The sequence below is a fragment of the Rosa rugosa genome, chromosome 1, assembly GCF_958449725.1.
Source record: "Rosa rugosa chromosome 1, drRosRugo1.1, whole genome shotgun sequence".
Classification (NCBI taxonomy): Eukaryota; Viridiplantae; Streptophyta; class Magnoliopsida; order Rosales; family Rosaceae; genus Rosa; species Rosa rugosa.
In genome coordinates, this window is record NC_084820.1 from 72,886,343 (window position 1) to 72,905,338 (window position 18,996).

General features: G+C 39.5%; 4 protein-coding genes across 6 annotated transcripts; all 4 read left to right on the forward strand.

Moving 5' to 3' along the window:
• The first annotated feature begins 135 nt into the window (after window positions 1–135).
• On the forward strand, window positions 136–6,493 carry LOC133726835 (ATP-dependent DNA helicase At3g02060, chloroplastic). Its single transcript, XM_062154477.1, has 14 exons — window positions 136–850; window positions 1,037–1,262; window positions 1,376–1,621; window positions 1,854–1,988; window positions 2,089–2,213; window positions 2,916–3,055; window positions 3,429–3,499; window positions 3,779–3,940; window positions 4,139–4,225; window positions 4,491–4,664; window positions 4,921–4,965; window positions 5,176–5,532; window positions 5,740–6,142; window positions 6,209–6,493. The coding sequence occupies exons 1-13, from the start codon at window positions 246–248 to the stop codon at window positions 5,839–5,841; spliced, it is 2,475 nt and encodes an 824-aa protein (XP_062010461.1). The 5' UTR covers window positions 136–245; the 3' UTR covers window positions 5,842–6,142; window positions 6,209–6,493.
• A 90-nt stretch (window positions 6,494–6,583) lies between these two features.
• On the forward strand, window positions 6,584–9,674 carry LOC133726837 (syntaxin-22-like). Its single transcript, XM_062154478.1, has 7 exons — window positions 6,584–7,210; window positions 7,315–7,408; window positions 7,523–7,659; window positions 7,734–7,814; window positions 8,214–8,371; window positions 8,487–8,587; window positions 9,290–9,674. The coding sequence occupies exons 1-7, from the start codon at window positions 7,035–7,037 to the stop codon at window positions 9,353–9,355; spliced, it is 813 nt and encodes a 270-aa protein (XP_062010462.1). The 5' UTR covers window positions 6,584–7,034; the 3' UTR covers window positions 9,356–9,674.
• Window positions 9,675–11,864: 2,190 nt separating this feature from the next.
• On the forward strand, window positions 11,865–12,788 carry LOC133734752 (uncharacterized). The gene has a single exon (XM_062162369.1). The coding sequence runs from the start codon at window positions 11,865–11,867 to the stop codon at window positions 12,786–12,788; it is 924 nt and encodes a 307-aa protein (XP_062018353.1).
• A 1,659-nt stretch (window positions 12,789–14,447) lies between these two features.
• LOC133726839 (probable magnesium transporter NIPA8) lies at window positions 14,448–18,996 on the forward strand. 3 transcript variants are annotated; one of them, XR_009854936.1, is made up of 15 exons: window positions 14,448–14,732; window positions 15,168–15,327; window positions 15,708–15,795; window positions 15,902–15,963; window positions 16,243–16,328; window positions 16,455–16,528; window positions 16,889–16,991; window positions 17,071–17,199; window positions 17,307–17,406; window positions 17,549–17,668; window positions 17,778–17,868; window positions 17,942–18,002; window positions 18,347–18,443; window positions 18,532–18,881; window positions 18,927–18,996. XR_009854936.1 is itself a non-coding variant. In XM_062154481.1 (14 exons), exons 2-14 carry the CDS (start codon window positions 15,235–15,237, stop codon window positions 18,751–18,753), a joined length of 1,326 nt encoding a protein of 441 aa, XP_062010465.1. In that variant the 5' UTR covers window positions 14,448–14,732; window positions 15,168–15,234; the 3' UTR covers window positions 18,754–18,996. The 3 variants fall into 3 exon arrangements, 2 of the variants coding, with proteins under 2 accessions (XP_062010465.1, XP_062010467.1); XM_062154481.1 differs by having other exon boundaries at window positions 18,532–18,996; XM_062154483.1 differs by lacking the exons at window positions 14,448–14,732; window positions 16,455–16,528 and having other exon boundaries at window positions 15,267–15,327; window positions 16,243–16,327; window positions 16,887–16,991; window positions 18,532–18,996.

Here is an 18,996-nt window from a genome sequence, read left to right on the forward strand (position 1 = left end):
ATATAATAATAAATAGACATTTTAGGCGGGAAGCGTGAAAAAATCATAACCGACTAATAAGCCCAACGGTTATAAAGCCCAAACCCGAAATTAGAAATTAGAAATTAGAAATATCCATGGGTAACCAGATATGTTCCACATGAGCCAGAAAGAAATAAGTGATAAAAATCAGGGATGAAAGTAAAACCCCTCTAAAACCTCTAAAAGTTGGTAGTTAGTTATCCACTCTCGGCTGGACAGAGACCATGGCTCTGCTCCTTCCAATCCCAATCCCAATCCATGGCGTTTCTTCTAGGTCGAGGTCGGCGAGTCGGCTGTGCAAGGTTTGGGGTTGGGGACTGTTGAAAATCCAAATCCAGAGAGGGGGCCGCACCCAGACGCCGACGCCGACGAAGAACAGCCTGGGCCTTTCCAATTCCAATTCCACTTTCACGAAAACAACCAAATCGAGCAAAAAGCGACGGGACGCGGCTGTGGAGGCAGAGTCGGACGCCATATCGATTCTGAACGAGAGAATTCGGCGCGAGCAGAGAAAGAAATCGTCGGACTCGGAGAGGTCTCCGATGGAGGCGGAGGAGGCAGACAAGTACTTGGAGCTGGTGAAGCAGCAGCAGCAGAGGGGCCTCCAGAAGCTCAAGGGAGACCTTAGTTACAAGGTCGATCCTTACACTCTTCGTTCCGGTGATTATGTGGTCCATAAGAAGGTCGGCATTGGTCGATTCGTTGGGATTAAATTCGACAATGCTCCTGCTTCCACGGACCCTATTGAATACGTCTTCATTGAGTATGCTGATGGCATGGCTAAGCTTCCTGTTAAGCAGGCCTCTCGCTTGCTCTATCGTTACAATCTGTATGTCGTCTTCTAACTTCTCTTACCATTTTTTTTCTTTTTCTTTTCAATTAATTTTCCACTACTAGCTACTATCTAGTGTGTTAGCTGGATGTAATGATAGACATTCTTAAGCATACATGTAGACGTTGTAGTAGATTGGCTACATGCTGCTTGTTGAACATGTTGTCATCTTTCGATTCTCAGCCCCAACGAAAACAAAAAACCTCACACATTGAGCAAACTGAACGACACCAGTGTGTGGGAGAGAAGAAAGACCAAGGGAAAGATTGCCATTCAGAAAATGGTTGTTGATCTGATGGAGTTGTATTTACACAGGCTCAAACAAACACGCCCTCCCTACCCTCTTACTCCTGCCATGGCTCACTTTGTTTCTCAGTTTCCGTATGAGCCTACTCCTGATCAAAAGCAGGTACTCTAGCTACTATGTTTGTCTTTCCATATAAAATCACCCAAACCCAAACACCACTCCACTCTTTCTCTTGCCCTCTTTCTTACCTATTACTTACCCCTTTTATACAACAGGCTTTCATTGATGTTGAGAAAGATTTAACAGGGAGGGAAACTCCAATGGACCGCTTAATTTGTGGAGATGTTGGCTTTGGCAAAACTGAAGTAGCACTCCGTGCCATCTTTTGTGTAGTTTCCGCAGGGAAGCAAGCCATGGTTCTTGCACCCACAATTGTTTTAGCCAAGCAACATTTTGAAGTTATCTCACAGCGATTTTCTATCTACCCAAATATCAACGTTGGACTTCTTAGCAGGTTTCAGGTACTACCACAACTTCCGCATATACTTGGCATACATTTTATACATATATTTGGGAATTTGCAACTTGCAAAGTAAATAAAGGCGAATCACAATCGGTTGAACTTCAGAATTGTTTAGCATTATTGGACTTGAAGTCATATGATTGTCTTTTATTGCTCCGATTCTGAAACACGTAGATTTTTTAAACTGCAATCTTTAGTTTGAAACTGATCACAACTGTTATTTCTTGTAGACTAAATCAGAGAAAGATGAGCATCTAGACATGATAAAGAATGGTCATTTGGACATAATTGTTGGGACACACTCACTTCTTGGAAGTCGTGTTGTGTATAATAATCTAGGCCTGCTTGTCGTTGATGAAGAACAGGTTTGTGTTGAATCTATGTGCTGTTATACAGTTATCTACTAGTGACCTACATAATTTACTTTCTTGTTCTCGTTGCATTCATTTTCCTTCTGCTCCACAGAGGTTTGGCGTCAAACAGAAAGAGAAGATTGCTTCATTCAAAACATCAGTTGATGTTCTTACTCTATCTGCAACACCTATACCGCGAACCCTTTATTTAGCATTGACTGGTTTTCGTGATGCTAGGTAACAGACCTGTCATTGAATTTATATCCATTTCTATTCTTTTCTCTTTAAATTTCAGAACAAGGATAGTTGCAGATTTTATGGAACTATATTGTTGACCTTTGATGTCTTTTAATATACCGAAGCTAAAAGAAGTCGGTGGTTATTTAATTAGTTTTTTTTTTTTGTCTGTATTTATGTAATATGCTTGTGTGTGTATTTAGCAGTGCTAGTCTCTTAAATCACTCTTTGCGGCATTTTACAAGAACAAGTGTAAGAATATGATATTACAGTTTTCTGAATTATGTTATGAGTTTCATTGATGTCATGACTTCTAGTCACCCATTTGGACATGATTGTATGTTAGTGATGGGAAGGATCCCACTGCAGATGGTTGGGATAAGTTTTTTTTTTTTTTTTTCCTTTTTTTTTTTCAGTTGAGTTGTATGTATAAGAAATGGCTGGTTGTCTTAAGTTCTTAAAAGTATTGTATCCAACACAGCAATAGAGTTCTTACAACAAGAAAATGAAAAACCTAGCTATTAATATCATAATATGCAAATTAATTGGGAGGAGGAAACCTAAGATATTTAATTTACGATAGGGTAGGGATTACATATTGTTCTGATCTAAACCTCTCTAATTAAATGACTGATTGAGACCTATGACGTGCTGGTCCCTTAATTTGGTACTGTTGTAACTGTGTCCCCCTTTTCTTTTCAGCTTGATTTCAACTCCACCTCCAGAAAGAGTCCCTATAAGAACCCATCTCTCGGCATACAGTAAAGAAAAGGTATTATCAGCAATTAAGTATGAGCTGGAACGAGGTGGCCAAGTATTTTATGTTTTGCCTCGTATCAAAGGTAACCTTGTTGATTACTGATTGATATATACTATATATATATGTTATTCATACGAATGTTAAGCACAGAGTCTTTTGCCATGTACTCATGTTGCTTCCTTGGTAGCATTAGTTTTGCAGTTAGATACATTTTGAGTCTAATCAAATGTATGTAACACGTTTTTTGAGGCTTAAAATGAATGGGAAATTATATGCATGGTCATTTACCTGTTATATTGTATGTCAATAGGACAACAGAAATTCCATTACTGTTTTACAGCTTGCTGGAGGAACTGGTTTTCCCATAGCACACTTGTGTGATTTCTTGGTGTTCTGTTTGTTTGTTTGTTTTTTTTTTTTTTTTCAACATATTTTACCTCTATTCTATGTTGCAGGACTTGAAGAAGTGATGGGTTTTCTTGAACAGTCGTTTCCTGATGTTGAAATAGCTATTGCACACGGGAAGGTACCTTCTTCCTTTTCTTTAGCAATTGATATCTCCTAGGGGAGCTACTATGAGATCAAAGCATAGACCCCTGATGAGAAACTGTCATTTTTAGATAGCCTGGTGCCGTGAGTTATAAATTACTTTGTAAAATTGTCATGAAATCGAGGGAACATCGAGATCTGAAAAGGAAAGCTATATGTAATTTGGTATGCATCATTAACTAGAGCTTAGGGTGGGATCCATCAGTTGGGGTTTCTTTCTCTATGCGTCTTTATTCATAGATGTGTCTTTTTGCAGCAATATTCAAAGCAGCTAGAGGAAACCATGGAGAAATTTTCACAAGGTGAAATCAAGATTCTTACATGCACTAATATAGTAGAAAGTGGGCTTGACATTCAGAATGCAAACACCATTATAATTCAGGATGTTCAACAATTTGGCCTAGCACAGTTGTATCAGGTCCTGTTCTTTCTTCTTTCTTTTCTATAATTCTCAGAGGGTGCAACATATTAGTTCTGCACATATTCAAAATTGTTACCTTGGTTGTTTTATGTGCTTTCATTCATTTAAACAAAGTGAATTCCGTGGTTCTTGACTTCCCATCGATGTTACTTATTATATTAGTTTTGCTCTTTGTTTTCCATTAAATGGTAATAGCTGCGGGGAAGGGTGGGGAGGGCAGATAAGGAAGCTCACGCACACTTGTTTTATCCAGAGAAGTCACTTCTAACTGATCAAGCGTTGGTATGTTTTTTTTTTCTTTTTCCTTTCTTTCTTTTTGTCTTTTAACACTTTACTAATTATATTAGCAGTCCTCTCAGATGCACCAGAAAACTTTCCTTCTCTCGTTTTGGCCTTTTATCTACTTGTGTTACCATCCATGATATCTATACTTGCTTTTCATGATTGCGTGTTATTCTAGATTGAATACCTGCTAGCTTGTTCTATAGAAAGTTGTCAACACATATTCTGGAGTACTTAAAGTATATTCATTGTGGCCATGCTCTAGGAGAGACTTGCAGCTCTTGAGGAATGCTGTCAACTTGGGCAAGGTTTCCAACTTGCAGAGAGGGACATGGGAATAAGAGGCTTTGGTACCATCTTTGGTGAGCAGCAGACTGGGGATGTTGGAAATGTTGGCATTGATCTCTTCTTTGAAATGCTGTTTGAGAGCTTGTCTAAGGTATTATCTTTGTTCATTTCATTTGCGCATTATCCTCTAACTGCCAAAATATTAATTTATAGTATCACTACCGAACTAGTCACAATCTTAAATACCTGGAGGGGTCAAGTTAGTAAAGTTTGTACATTATGGTTTTAACAGAAACACACATGTAAAGACTCTTTTGTTGGCTACGTCTATCGCACCTGTGTGTGTGTGTGTGTGTTTGTTATGAGTACTTATTTTGAACTTCATGTCCTCTCCCTTTCTATGCCAGGTTGATGAGCATCGAGTAGTTTCAGTTCCTTACTGGTCCGTTGAGGTACTTCTATCCTCATATATAATCACCGTCTCAAGATAAATTTGTTCAAGATAAATGGTGGTTCATTTCTTTAATACTACATAATTCCTAGATGAGATTGAAATGAGAAAATCTGTTCAAGGCTCATTGAAATAAAATAGGCAAATAAAAATTTATATATAAATGGCTTTAGTCAACTGATTTGATGGATACATTTGATTTACTGTTCAGATTGATATGAATATAAATCCTCATCTCCCTTCTGAGTACATAAATAATCTCGAGAATCCCATGGAGATAATTCATGAAGCTGAGAAAGCTGCAGAGAAGGATATCTGGAGTTTGATGCAATATACTGAGAATTTGCGGCGTCAATATGGAAAGGAGCCACACTCCATGGAAATTTTATTAAAGAAGCTTTATGTGAGGAGAATGGCAGCAGACATTGGAATAACCAAGATATATGCTTCTGGAAAGATGGTTTTTATGAAAACAGTTATGAATAAACATGTTTTCAACCTGATAACAGATTCAGTGGTTTCTGATGTCCACCGAAATTCTTTGGTATTTGAGGGTGACCAGATCAAGGTAATTGACATATCATCACCTTATGTTCTGTTTTTTTTTTTTTTTTTTTTTTTTCTTCTCCCTACTTTCTTTTGACATTGCGCTGGTTTGGAAAAAGAAACCAGCCTTATCTTTCGAATTCCTTTCTACTTCTTTTTTAATATTTTTGTTTTGCCACATAGTTTTTCCATATGTCATCACGATTTCTTCTGTTTCTTCCTCTTGCAGGCAGAACTTCTTCTAGAATTGCCAAGAGAACAACTCCTAAACTGGATATTTCAATGTTTGGCTGGACTACATGCTTCCTTACCTTCCCTCATAAAGTACTAGTCGACTTGTGGAGATTGCGTTGCATATGACATGCTACACACAATGGATTTGCTTACTTACCCAATTGCCATACTTCAACATCGCATATTGGGTAGTAAAATGAGAAAAATCTGTCTCAGTTTTCACTGATTCTAAGTTGCAACTGGTAGACCCTCTGATGGTGCTAACCTGAGATGCCTCTGCATGAATCGGCTGATGTTTAAAGTCATCACACATTGATGCTACCATTAGAAAGTTAACAAGCGCATTCCCTCTTCCTTTGCTGGGTTCTCATCGAGACCGTAGTGGCAAATAATTTGAGGTAATTCATCTTTACACTACAGTTTATCTAGATTATTGGTGCTTCTGACCGAGTTCTCCTTTGCAGGTAACTAGTGAAATAGGTGTTTAAAAACAGGCTACAGAGTTGACAGAAACATCGGTATTCTCATGCATACGCCATTCATACAAGGATCATAATTATAAATCATAAATGTCATCGTCCTTAAAAAACATTTGTGGAAGTTGCGCTGTTAAATTTTGCATAGCCCAGTTGCAAAGGGTCCTACAGGCCCACACTTGGTAATCAAATGGCCCTTGAGGTGGTTCACTGCAGAGTGTAGTTTCAGACATTCATTATAGTACAGATTACAGAATGACTTGTTGATTCGAATTGGACTGGATTTTAATCGCATTTTTTTCTCTCTGACTTTTCCTTTTGGGGGGGGGGGGGGGGGGGGGAGGGGGGGAGGGGTTGGTTGTATTTGACTGGCAGGTCTGAAAATTGACGGTGCTAAATCAGTGGCAGAATGAGGCCTGCCACTATGTCACAATTAATTTTGCCGGCATTGGATGAGATATTAAATGTCCAAACAATTTTGAGAGTTGTATAATGCTTAAAAATTAAACCGGAAGGTGTTAAATTCTCATAACATTATCAAAAAATTTGATTTTACAAAGTACTGTAATATCGGAAACCACTTTATTAACTCGAAATTTCTATACACCATCGAAAAATTGGTCAATATGTACTTTTATTGATGGTGATTATGCCAGCAAACACCGGAGTTTTTTTTCAGAGAAAAAGAAACAAAAACAATTAAAGCCTACATTACACACTGTTCCGGTCCCACATGAAGCTGAGGCTAAATCCGATAATTTGTGGAAGGAATGATCCATTACAGTAGAGCAGCAGTTTTGTAATTGGGAGAGAGATGAGCTTTCAAGATGTGCAGAATGGCGGAGGAGGAAAGGGAAAGAAGGCATCCGCATCTCCGTCGCAGGCGGTGGCTGCCGGCATATTCCAGATCAACACTGCCGTTGCCACTTTCCGTCGACTGGTTGATGCCATCGGAACTGTCAAGGACACTCCCGATCACCGCCAAAAGCTGTCCGTAACTCTCTCTCTCAAACTTGGAATCCCATACTTGTTGTTGCACTTGCGTATGCTAACTCTGTCACTCCTATGTCAAAATTCACTATTCCAATTGACAGGCACAATACGAGGCAACGGATACTGGAGGTTGTCAAAGATACTTCTGCTAAACTCAAATCCCTAAGCGAATCTGATCGCCACAGCAATGTCAATGTACCTCTCTCTCTCTCTCTCAGTCAGTCTGATGATCTGCAAAAATACCATTTACATTCCTCGTTCCGTCCCTGACATTTCTTTCCTTCCTTGTTTTTAAATCCATCATTTCAGCCCCGTAAGCAGATTGAAGATGCCAAGCTTGCAAGAGATTTTCAAACCACATTGCAAGAATTCCAGAAAGTTCAACAGCTTGCCTCTGAGCGCGAGTCTACTTACATGCCTTCCTTACCAGCAACAGCAACAGCAACGTATGTTTTTCAAATTTTCATTCTAAAACCCTTGTATTCTGTAATCGGTGTATATCATGACTTTCTTGTTACAGCTCTGCTGCCTCTGCCTCTGGGGAATATTTGGAACCAACCAGGGATGAGTACCGTCAACCTTTCATTCAGGACCAAAAGAGGTAATCTACTATCTACAATGAATGACTTGATCAAGCTCTGCTTAATCTTCTTGTTTTCTTTGTCATTGCCAATCTCAACCATCCTTCACCTTCCACATTTGAATTATCATAGTATGAAAAAGACCAACATTGCCAAGTGTTCATCACTTTAATTTTAACAGTTATGTACTGTCGGACAGATTCTTTTTTTTTTTTTAATTTTGTATGGCTGTGAGCCTAAAAGTTGCTTATATCAGTTTTTATGAACCTTGTACATTGAGAGTCTAGACTCTGGGTGACCAAAACTAGTATAGTTTAAGCATCCGTGCATACACATGGATTGATCGTATATTATCTTGTTATCTCTATGCACTTCAGAACCTTTCTTCTCAGTTAACTATCTTAAACAAACACGTGCAGACAGGAAGTAGTGCTGCTGGATAATGAGATTGGTTTTAATGAGGCAATAATTGAGGAAAGGGAACAGGGTATTAAAGATATAGAAGAACAAATTGGAGAAGCTAGTGAAATATTCAGGGACCTTGCTGTTCTTGTTCATGAGCAAGGTGTAGTCATTGGTGAGATCCAGATTCCCAGCTGATTGTTATTTATTCAGTTTCACTTTGCAACTTTGCATTCATGGAGTTTTTGTATTTTATTTGATTTATCTGGCATATTGACCTATTATTACAGATGACATTCATTCAAACATTGACAACTCTTCTGCTGCAACGACCCAAGCTAGAGTTCAGCTAGCTAAGGCTTCCAAAGGTGTTAAAACGAGATCTTCGTGGGTAAGTAGCAAACTTTCACGTCCTATCAAGTTCAGTTGAGGCCAACTTGAAGTAGACTTCTGAATTATGATTATTACATCATTGTCAAATTTTGGAATATTAGTGTTTAGCAGTTTCTGCTAGGATATGCATAGTCAGATAATCTTTTACAGTTCTTTAGTTTAAACTCAAAATCCACCTGCATTTGCTCATGACTTCGGATGATCAGGGGTTTTTTTGTAATAAATATTAAAATAAATAGAATGACTAAGAGACCATGTATCAAAAAAGAAAATAGGGTCCTGTCATCATGCCATCTGGACTATGGACTCTGATACATAAAGTTCTAGATTAATGGATTCCCTATGATAAGATACTCGTAGATGCATTTGGTTGCACAACGACGATGCATTTGGTTGCAGTGAAACCTTTTGCAAAACCAAAACCAAAACTTGCTTGAATCAGTTTCTGGTGTAGCTGAGATTTCTCAGGCAACATGTTAGTGAAGTTCGTGAATATCGACCCTATATGACAGTGCTTATCAATCCCTGGAGGTTAAGATTAAGATAGGCAAGGGGTTTGATCCACTCCGATGAAACAAAAAAAAAAAAAAAAGAGTTGGTGTCTTGCTTATAATCTTAGAAATTGGATGCTAATAAACTTTTATTCGTTATCCTAAAGAACAATACCTTATCTTCACCAATGGTTTATTGTGTGTTGCAGTGTTGGTGGGTGATGGCAATTGTCGTAGTGGTGATTGTAGTTGTCCTCATCATCCTTATCATATAATATGCAAGTCCATATACAGTCTCATTGAGCCTCTGCGTGACAAAATGACAATGGGTGTGTGCCTGTGTGGTGAATTATTTGCTCTAAAGACTTTTTGGTTGAGATTTACTTGGTATTAGAGTTAGAAATACCTTTTTGTTTCTGTGTCTTTTACTTTGGGCAGGTTTTGGTTGTTTTTATTGGCAAAGTAGCAATCGTGTAACCTCTATAATGGTTCTTCAGCTTCCCAGTTGTAATTTGTTGGTCTTAAATGTGGATTACTAGCTTTTGCTTCTGAATATTATGGTTCTGTTTCTGATTATTAAAAAGTTTTGATGTATTTTCCAGCTATTTTTGTGCAACTCTGTACGGAGTTGATGGAAAGAAACTATATTGAAGAAGGGATGACAGGTCTCAAGGGAAATTGATATCACGAGTCTTTTTCTTTGTCTGTTATTGTTTTTTTTTTTTTTCCTTAGAACATCATCACTAGTGTGTTCTTTTAAGGATTGAGGTTCACCATTGGTTGTGGCCCAACAGTTTTTCCCAGAGCATCTAAAAATTTGAAATTGTCTTCCTCTCATGTTGCTTCTGCTGATCCCCTTCCTCTCACTTACCCCAACAACAGATTTTTATTCCTGCTTACCCAATTTCACCCTCCGTATAATTGAGAAATTGCATCCATGCCATCAATCTCTCTCTCTCTCTCTCTGATCTGCTCTCTCTCTCTCTCTCTCTCTCTCTCTCTCTCTCTCTCTCTCTCTCTCTCTCTCTTCTCTCTCGCCGAGATATCAACGCCGGAGCTCCGGCAAAACCACAATGGTATCATTACAAACCGAAACGACGCCATTGCAGACTTTACGAGCTCGACGGCGCCGTTGAAGAAGAAGACGACGATCAAAGACAAGGTACGATCGAGCCAGCGACGATCTGAAGGTGCACGATCTGAGAACCAGTGACGATCTGAAGCTGCACGATCCGAGAACCAGCAACGATCTGAAGGTGCACGATCCGAGAACCAGCGAATCCAACAGGAAGCCCTCTCTCTCTTCCTCCGACGAGCCACGTCGTCCAATTTGGACTGGACGATTTGCAGAACGACGGCAGGCCTCTGTCGACGACAACGAGCGCCCCACCATCTCTGGCTTGGCCTGCGATAGGGCCGGGTCGCCGTTGGAATCAATTTTTTGGTGCATTGAATACTGACCCAATCAACCTCACCGCCGGGTAAGGTTGCTTCACTTCGGATCATCACTGGCTCTTCTGGTACTGGAAAGAGAGATGCAAATCAATTTTGGGTGCCCAAATCACTTTTTTTTTTTTAGTCAACTATGGGCAGAAGCCCAAAATGAAAGAAAAATGAAAGAAAAAAAAATGGTTCTATTGGAGCAATAGAGGTCTGTTAAAGGTCTATTAGGGGGCAATAAACGGCTATTGGGGGGCAATAGACGTTTTAAATTGATGTAATCTCCTTTTTTTTTTTTTTTTTTTTTTTTCTGTAATCAAAGTTTTATTTGTCTAAATTTAGGGATATTAGTTCTCATTCTTGCGACTGAAAGTCCTATTGGGGGGCAATAGACGTCTATTGGGGGGCAATACAGGGCTGATAGTCGTCTATTTAGGGGCAATAGATGTCTATTAGGGGACGATGTGGTGTTAGCTCAGTGGTTAGAGCACCCACTACCTATGTACGAAGTCATGGGTTCGAGTCACCATGGGGGTAGGAGTGAAATCTTTTGATCCTCTTTTTAGAAGAAAAGATCTAAAAAAAAAAATATTAGGGGACAATAGACTATTGGGGCAATAGACGTTTATTGGGGGGTAATAGACCTCTATTGCTCCTCTATTAGGGGCAATAGATGTCTATTGGGTGCAAAAAAACTTTCCGGTGAGATTTTCAACAAATGCCGGTGGGCGGCAGAAGGTGACCGGAATCCGGTGATCGGTGATCGGTGATCGGTCTCCGGCGGCCGGTGACCGAGCTCCGACGAAGTCTTCCATGGTTTCTCTCTCTTCCATTTTCTCTCTCTCTCTCTAAGTAACAAATGGGTGAGGGTAAAATGGTATTAAAAAAATTTAAAAACAAAAAAAAAAATCTTAATGGGTTATTAGGGAAGACCTCCTTAGAGTGTTTTGGATAAGAGGTAATTAAAAAAACTTAATGGGGTAAGTGAGAAAAAAATCTCTAAAAATGGAGTAAATGGACAAAAACCCTTGATTGTAAAATCATCTTTACAATGAACCGTTAAATTTTCCAATGAAAATGTAAAGAAAAAATTTAGTAGGAATGAAGAATTAAATTCATTTAATAAAAATTAAAACCATTTGAGCACTTGATGTTTGGTGTCGTTAATGCCGCGGCCGCAAGGTCCAAGTAGTCATTTTGTGAGATCTGAGAGGGCCGATCGAAATCCACCCACCGTCGCGGCCAGATGGTCTGACTTTGACCCCCGAAACAACAGACCCTCTTCTTCCTCTCTGGATCACGGTTTGGGCCCAAGTTGGAATCTGCCCGAGCCGTGAAACGATCATGGCAGCTCTAATGTACCAGATATTGTCGTCCTCAGCGCTGGTATCTCTGGGACTCTATCACATGGTGGCCACCACCCGCAACTACCTGAAATCTCCCCAGTCGTATTCCGCTAAGCCCTATCATCCCTTTCCTCTCTCATCTTCTTCCCCTAATCATCGCCTCAGGTACCTCCAGCTGTTCCTCATCACCGCCTGCCTTATCGTCGCCGTCATCCACCAGTCGGCGACCTCCTTGGACGCTGACCCACTCCTCAAGGGCCGCACCCCTGTCCACCGCTTCACCTCCCTCCAGTCCGCCGCTGCTCTCTTCCTCTTTCTGCTCCTCACGCTCGCCATCCTCCTCTCCGAGTGCGCCCCTTCTCTGCTCCCCCTCTCCACCGATCTCATCTTCGGCCTCGCCGCCGCGCTCTTCTACATCCACTCCTTCATCTCTCGGGAAGCTGCCTCCGTCCAGACCTCCGATCTGCAGGCCAAGTGCGATTCCGTCTCGGGCCGGGTCTCCGCACTGGCCTCCCTGCTCTGCCTTGTCTTGGCCTGCCAGCCCAAGCTCTTTGTTGCTGATGTGGGTTTGGGCGCTGCCATGTCCCTGCAGGGCCTCTGGGTCTTGCAGACCGGGCTCTCCCTTTACGCGGATGCCTTCATCCCTGAGGGCTGCCACAAGCTACTTGATGTCGTCAGCGGGGTTGAGGGTTCAACCAAGTGCGACCTGGATGAGTCCCGCTTCAGGGCAGTTGCTATTTTGGATCTCTTGTTCCTGGTGCACGTCATGTTTGTGTTGCTCATTATGCTGGTCGTCCATGCAGTGGTTGCCAAGTCTGTTGGCATCCGCAAGTTGGCTTCTTACGAGGCCTTGCCTACCGCTGTGCCCGACAACAACCACAATCATATTCAGATGAAAGCCTTGAGCGGCACCCAGGCTTAGGCTTAGGCTTAGGCAGCAGGCTACACTTACACACTTCACTCTTTTAAGGAAAAGGAAGAGGATTTCAGATGTTCCTAGCGGTATCTTTGTTAATTTAATTTTAATTTTAGTTTCAGTTTCTTCTTTCTATTCTATTCTGAAGATTCTGATAACATGTTCCATTGTGTATACCATTACAATTACAAGATCATCGATTGGGAACTTGTTTGTAGCTAGCTGCTTTATGTTTGTGTATCCCTGCATGGATGGTCTGATCCATGTGCTTCCACTCACTCTTCTTTTCTTGTTGTGTCTGTTTTTGTCAATTAGGTAGATCTACTTCCATCTTTTGTTTTAGCAAGTTACGCCCTACTAGTTTTAAGGTCCTTTTGTTTTAACAGTTTTAGGTGGCTGGCTTGCTATCGCCTGCTGTATATTTTCAACTCGGTTATAATTTATGTGGGTTGGTTTTGATATGTGGATGGAACTGAGTTCATCATTTTTGGGGTAACCACTCATTCGAGACATCTCGACTCCTACTACTCAGTATGATGTGATTATAAGCGCACTGCTCAATTCAGAGTTTATCACAACAGACTCACAGAGTTGGGGGGTGGGTGTACGGGGAAGGTAATTGGTAGATCTGGCAGGTAATATAATTGTGCGCATGCTAAATGTGAGGTTATTGATGGACCATAAATCCAACATTTAAAAAAAAAGGCATTATATGTTGGTATTTTAAACTGCTGGAATGCTAGTTGAGAATTGCTTACATTTTCTTACTGCATTGGATCATGTGATAGTAATCCTCAGCCATCTTTTTAGTGTTTAATCTACCTTAGCAATTGGAGCTTTGAAACAGTTGAGTGATTGCTCCACTTTCTACAATTGTTGGACATCCTCTATTTTCTCACAGCATTTTTGTTTTGCTTGAATCTGGGCAAGTGTTATTGCTCAGTTTCTTAATCCGCCTTACATTGAATGACTGTTTCCCGTGGTGTTGCACTGACTATATTATAGCACCAAATGCAGTTTTGTAGCTTTATGACAGTATGTAGGAAACCAACTTCAATGGTTTCATAATATTTATGGTCTCAAGTTTCTCCAAATGAGTGTTTGAACTCAGTCCATATACAGTTTTGTCATGTGTTATGAAGGTGGTAAGGTGGAGGTACATAAGACCAACCATGAACTGATGTTTGTTGGGGTAAATAGTCATTGATCAGCATGTACCATAGTTCCCAAGTACATATCTCTTTTCTTTGTTTTTTGTATCTCATATGGTCTTCAACGACGTGGCCTTAGGGTTTAGGGTTTTGTTGACCGGCATCAGAGTTACGTTTTGGTGACCCGTCCTTCACTGCTTGGATATTTAGCTATACTGTTGGAGCGACAGTCTTGAAGAACATTTTCAGATCGGCAAACTCTTCCTCCTCTCTGGTTCATTTCTCTCGTCATTTTTCATCCTCGTTGCAAATATCGAGATCAAGAGATAGATTTTCATTTGTTTGTCTAAAATTTACCAAGCAAAAAATCACACGGTTAAAGTAAAATGTAACTTCGTCGAAAATAAATGGACTGTGGAGGTTAACTGATGAGAGTCTACCACGCATAAAATTATTGACTAAAATTGATGTAATGATCAACGGTCCATCCGATGACAGCGGCTTTGCTTTATTCCAAAGTTTGAAGTCCTTGGCCGACAGTTGACAAGTACGGCCGTATTAGCGTGCGTTGAAGTATCATGCCCTTTGGCGATTGACCGGACAACTCTTTCTTCTCAAAGAGAGTTCTTTGTCTTCTCTTCCCATTACAAATAACATTAACAAAAAGATAATTCACCTATTTTGCCTCTGCCAATCTTTCTCTGCATTTCTTCTTCGATCCTTTCGTATCTTCTTCTTATCCAAGTGCCCTTCCGGATTTGGATCCGCTCTTATCGAAATTCCAAGTTGTGCGACACAGGTAAGCTCCGGAGCTCCCTTTGTTTATTTATTTTCTTCAGAATTCATATTATCTGCTGATCTATGGAATTGATGCTTAATGCTAATTATACGAATTTATATTGTCCGAGACCGAGACGAAGATCGATCCTTGATCTGCCATCTGAAATCCTGCAGCTGCCTTTGCTCATTCCTCAAGTATTGTTATCAATTAGGAACCCCAGAAAAAAAAATTTAATTAATTAATTAATTAATTAGTAGGATCAGATTCGATTTGCGTACTTTTTCCTCTTTGGGCATTCTTCCCTATCTTTCTGTTGTTCCATGCATGCTCAAGTATAATATATCTCTGAGATGGTTACCTTGAGCAAGACCTTTTATCTGTGATTCATCTAACTCAACCACTGTAATGTGGTTCTGTTCAAGACTTACATTCTTTCGTTTGTATTTTTTCCAGCCACAATAACTGATTCGCAACTTCAGATTCCAATTGCATGCCACAGCCTCACATCTCTCTCTAATCCATGGGGGAGTGGGTTGTTGGGGCTTTCATCAACCTTTTTGGCAGCATTGCCATCAACTTTGGAACTAACCTTCTTAAATTGGGGCATAATGAGGTATACTCAATACTGTATTCTTTTGTATTTCCCGATGCATTTATTGTTCAACTATACTGAATTGTGTTTATGCTTAATTCTTATTAAACAAGTTTACGACATTCCCCAATGTCATTGAGATGTTTATGAGCAAAGAAAGAGATACAGATTTAATTAGAACATCATGAAGTACAACTAGAGCACTGGGAGAATGTTATGTAATCTGTGCCTAGTTTGAAATGCAAATTATTGCTGCATTTCTTCAGTTTGAAGTAATTTCAGTAACTTAGCATGCTTTTCATCAGACACAGAGCACTGAGAGAATTAATTTTATTTTTTGACAGCTTTCATATACATACCATTATGCAAGTATCTGAGTTGTTTATTATCTGTTTTGGCAGAGAGAGAGGCATTCAATGCTAGAAGGTGATGGAACAAATGGAAAGCTTCCTTTGAAACCTATTATATACTTCCAGACATGGAGAGTTGGTACAGTCAAGTCTCACAGTGCTTCATTTTTCCTAAAGGTTTTGGATATTCTATTTCATATGGTGATAATCAGATCGGCCTTAATTGATATTTTTCTGATATGCAGGCTTTTTATTTTTTGTTCTTGGAAATTGCCTAAATTTTATATCCTTCGGATATGCTGCTCAGGTCAGTACAAGCTAGATTTTTGTTAAACCTTGTTATCTGTGTTACTGTTTATTCGATGTTAGACTACAACTTTTACTCGGATGACCAGATCTGGTCCCGGATTTCATCTATATCAAATTTTAGTATCAGAATAGCTTATATAGTCATAATTGCAATTACTTTTGATTAGTAAATATTTGTTGGATATTATCATCTGCTACAAGCTTGGCCAGATATTTGGATGACTGTTATTTTGGTTGTTTCTAATTTCCTTTTCTTTTGTTGTATACTTGCTTGCAGTCACTTCTGGCGGCACTGGGATCTATTCAATTTGTATCCAACATTGCATTTGCTTACTTTGTGTTAAACAAAATGGTGACTGTCAAGTACGTTAAAATCTGAAGTGAGAATAAATTTACCATAACTGCAACACCATTTATGTATGAGTTTGCCTCTTTTTATTACTTTACTATCTAAGATATCTTAATGAATCAAGACACCTCTCTTTGCAGGGTAATGGTTGCCACGACCTTTATCGTTCTTGGGAACATTTTTCTTGTTGCTTTTGGCAACCACCAGTCTCCTGGTACATGATTTGCTTTGAGTTATAAATATCCGACACTTTCATTACTATATTGCTATGTGCCAAATCCTCAATTGCTTTTTAATGAAAAAAAGAAAGAAAAAAGACACAACCAGAGAAATCTTCCTACAATAGCTGTCTCACAGCCAATGCCTGATTCCTGACATGATTAGTTGTTGTGAGAGGCCATTGGATATAACAGTTTCACTAGAGAATTTTTTTCACAAACATAAAAACAAAATGTACAGAAAAAAGGATAACTCATGTGAGGAAGCAGCATACACTAGACAACATATACACCGTTTGTTTCACTGATGGCACAAGTAAAGAACTTGATGTATGGTTCACTTGTTTTCCTTACAGTGTTCACACCAGAGCAGCTAGCTGAGAAATTTAGCAACATTACATTCCTTCTTTACTGTCTGATTTTGATTTTGATTGTTGCAGTACATCACTCCATTTACAGGTAAGAACTGAGTGCTTACTCTTCTTTTTTACTAGTAAGCCTCCATCACATTCTTTTCAACCAGTTTTTGGATATACAGGAGAGGAGTAATTCTCCATGCAGTTTGCGGACATGATCTGAGATCCTATTGGCACATGCTGCTTCCTTTTTCCTATGCCATAGTATCAGGTGCTGTAGGGTCATTCTCAGTGTTGTTTGCAAAATCTCTGTAAGTTAGCTTGCTCATGATATCGTCCTCCTTGTGTGACACAAGTGGTGAAATCATGCATTACCATTGATATTCTCATTCTTTTTCTTTCTTTCTTTCTTTTGCAGCTCTAATCTGCTACGGTTGGTGATGTCTAGCAGTTATCAGTTACATAGCTGGTTCACATATTCCATGCTCCTTCTATTTCTAAGTACAGCTGGATTTTGGGTATCAGTTATTGCAGAACCATGCTACTTTATTTAACATTCCATGGATTGCAAAATGTTGCAACTTGTAAATTCGCAATTGCATGAGATGGTGCTTTATTTAGCGTTGGATATATTTAGACTTTCAAGTCCTACTTCTGCAGATGGCTAGGTTGAATGAAGGATTGTCACTGTTCGATGCAATTCTTATTGTTCCTATGTTCCAGATTGCTTGGACATTCTTTTCCATTTGTACAGGATTTGTATATTTTCAAGAGTACCAGGTCCTCTCTCTCTCTCTCTCTCTCTCTCTCTCTCTAACATATTTCCCCTGCATGTCTGCACCTTTTGGCATATGGTATGCGATCATAAGTTTATATGTTCTCAAAACAGGTATTAAATGCACTAAGGACGACGATGTTCATACTCGGAATGATGTCTGTGTTCGCAGGCATATCTTTGCTGGCACCTGATGAATCCAAAGGTACTTTGATAGGGTTTTTAGATCTTTAAAGTATGCACAATATTAAATCAGAATTTGCTCTCTGAATTTTCAGGTGGTGACGTCAAAGATAATTCATCTTTAGTTTCTGTAAGCATTCCAAAAGAAGTGGACAGGTACAATACATTCTTTGATGCAATTCGAAAAACTATGGATTTTGATTTTTTAGGCAATCAGATTTTACGTTAATAAAACGCATCTGAGAAGGGTTTTGTTAATAAATCAAATATGCAGTCTGTGGTACGGACTGCCTTCGTTTTGCCCTTCCTATATCCCTCTTGGATTACCATCTCTCTCTCTCTCTCATATTTATCCACCCTGTTTTATCTTCATAAGATAGAATAAAGAAGAGAATGTGACGATTTGTATGACTACATATGTAATTCTTGATACAATGTTGGCTGTATGAGTATTTTGTTTGTCAATTTTCAACACAGTTTGTCATGTCTGTATGTTACAGGATTGTTGTGCCATCTGAGGATATACAAATCAGGGACACAAGATCATTTGTGCAAGGAATCCTGATGAAGATTTCAGATGCACTAGTGAAGGCAAAGGTGCTCTGAACTGCTCATTAAACTCTCTGATCATTGATGACAAATATGATATGACGATTAAGTGTACAAATTTTGTGTCTCTTTGCAGACTGCTTGTGCATTATCTTTAGGATTTGGAGAGGATTCAATCAATGCATCTGCAGTGCTTGTGATGCCTATGGTGTCATCAAAGATAACAGGCTTTAGAGGAAATGGATTTGACCGTGCCAAGATTTTCTCCATGAGAAATTCCGGTTGGACCAAGATCTCTATGGATGAAGATGCTACAAAAATGCTAGAGACAAGCCCTATGCTCTCTGAAAGCCCTTGATAGGAGTATTAACATTGCATTAGGGGGGGAAGTATATCCGTTTTGTTGTCTTTGTAGAGATACAAGTTGTTAGGATTCATTGATTTTTTTTATTTATTGAACATCACTGTTTCCTCAGCAAGGTGTAATATAGTAATAAAGAAAGATAATAGCGAATGGAAAGAAACGAACGGTATGCCACGCCATTGTATATTCTTGCTCATATAGCTGACAGAAATGACATTATGCCATGGTTTGACTAGA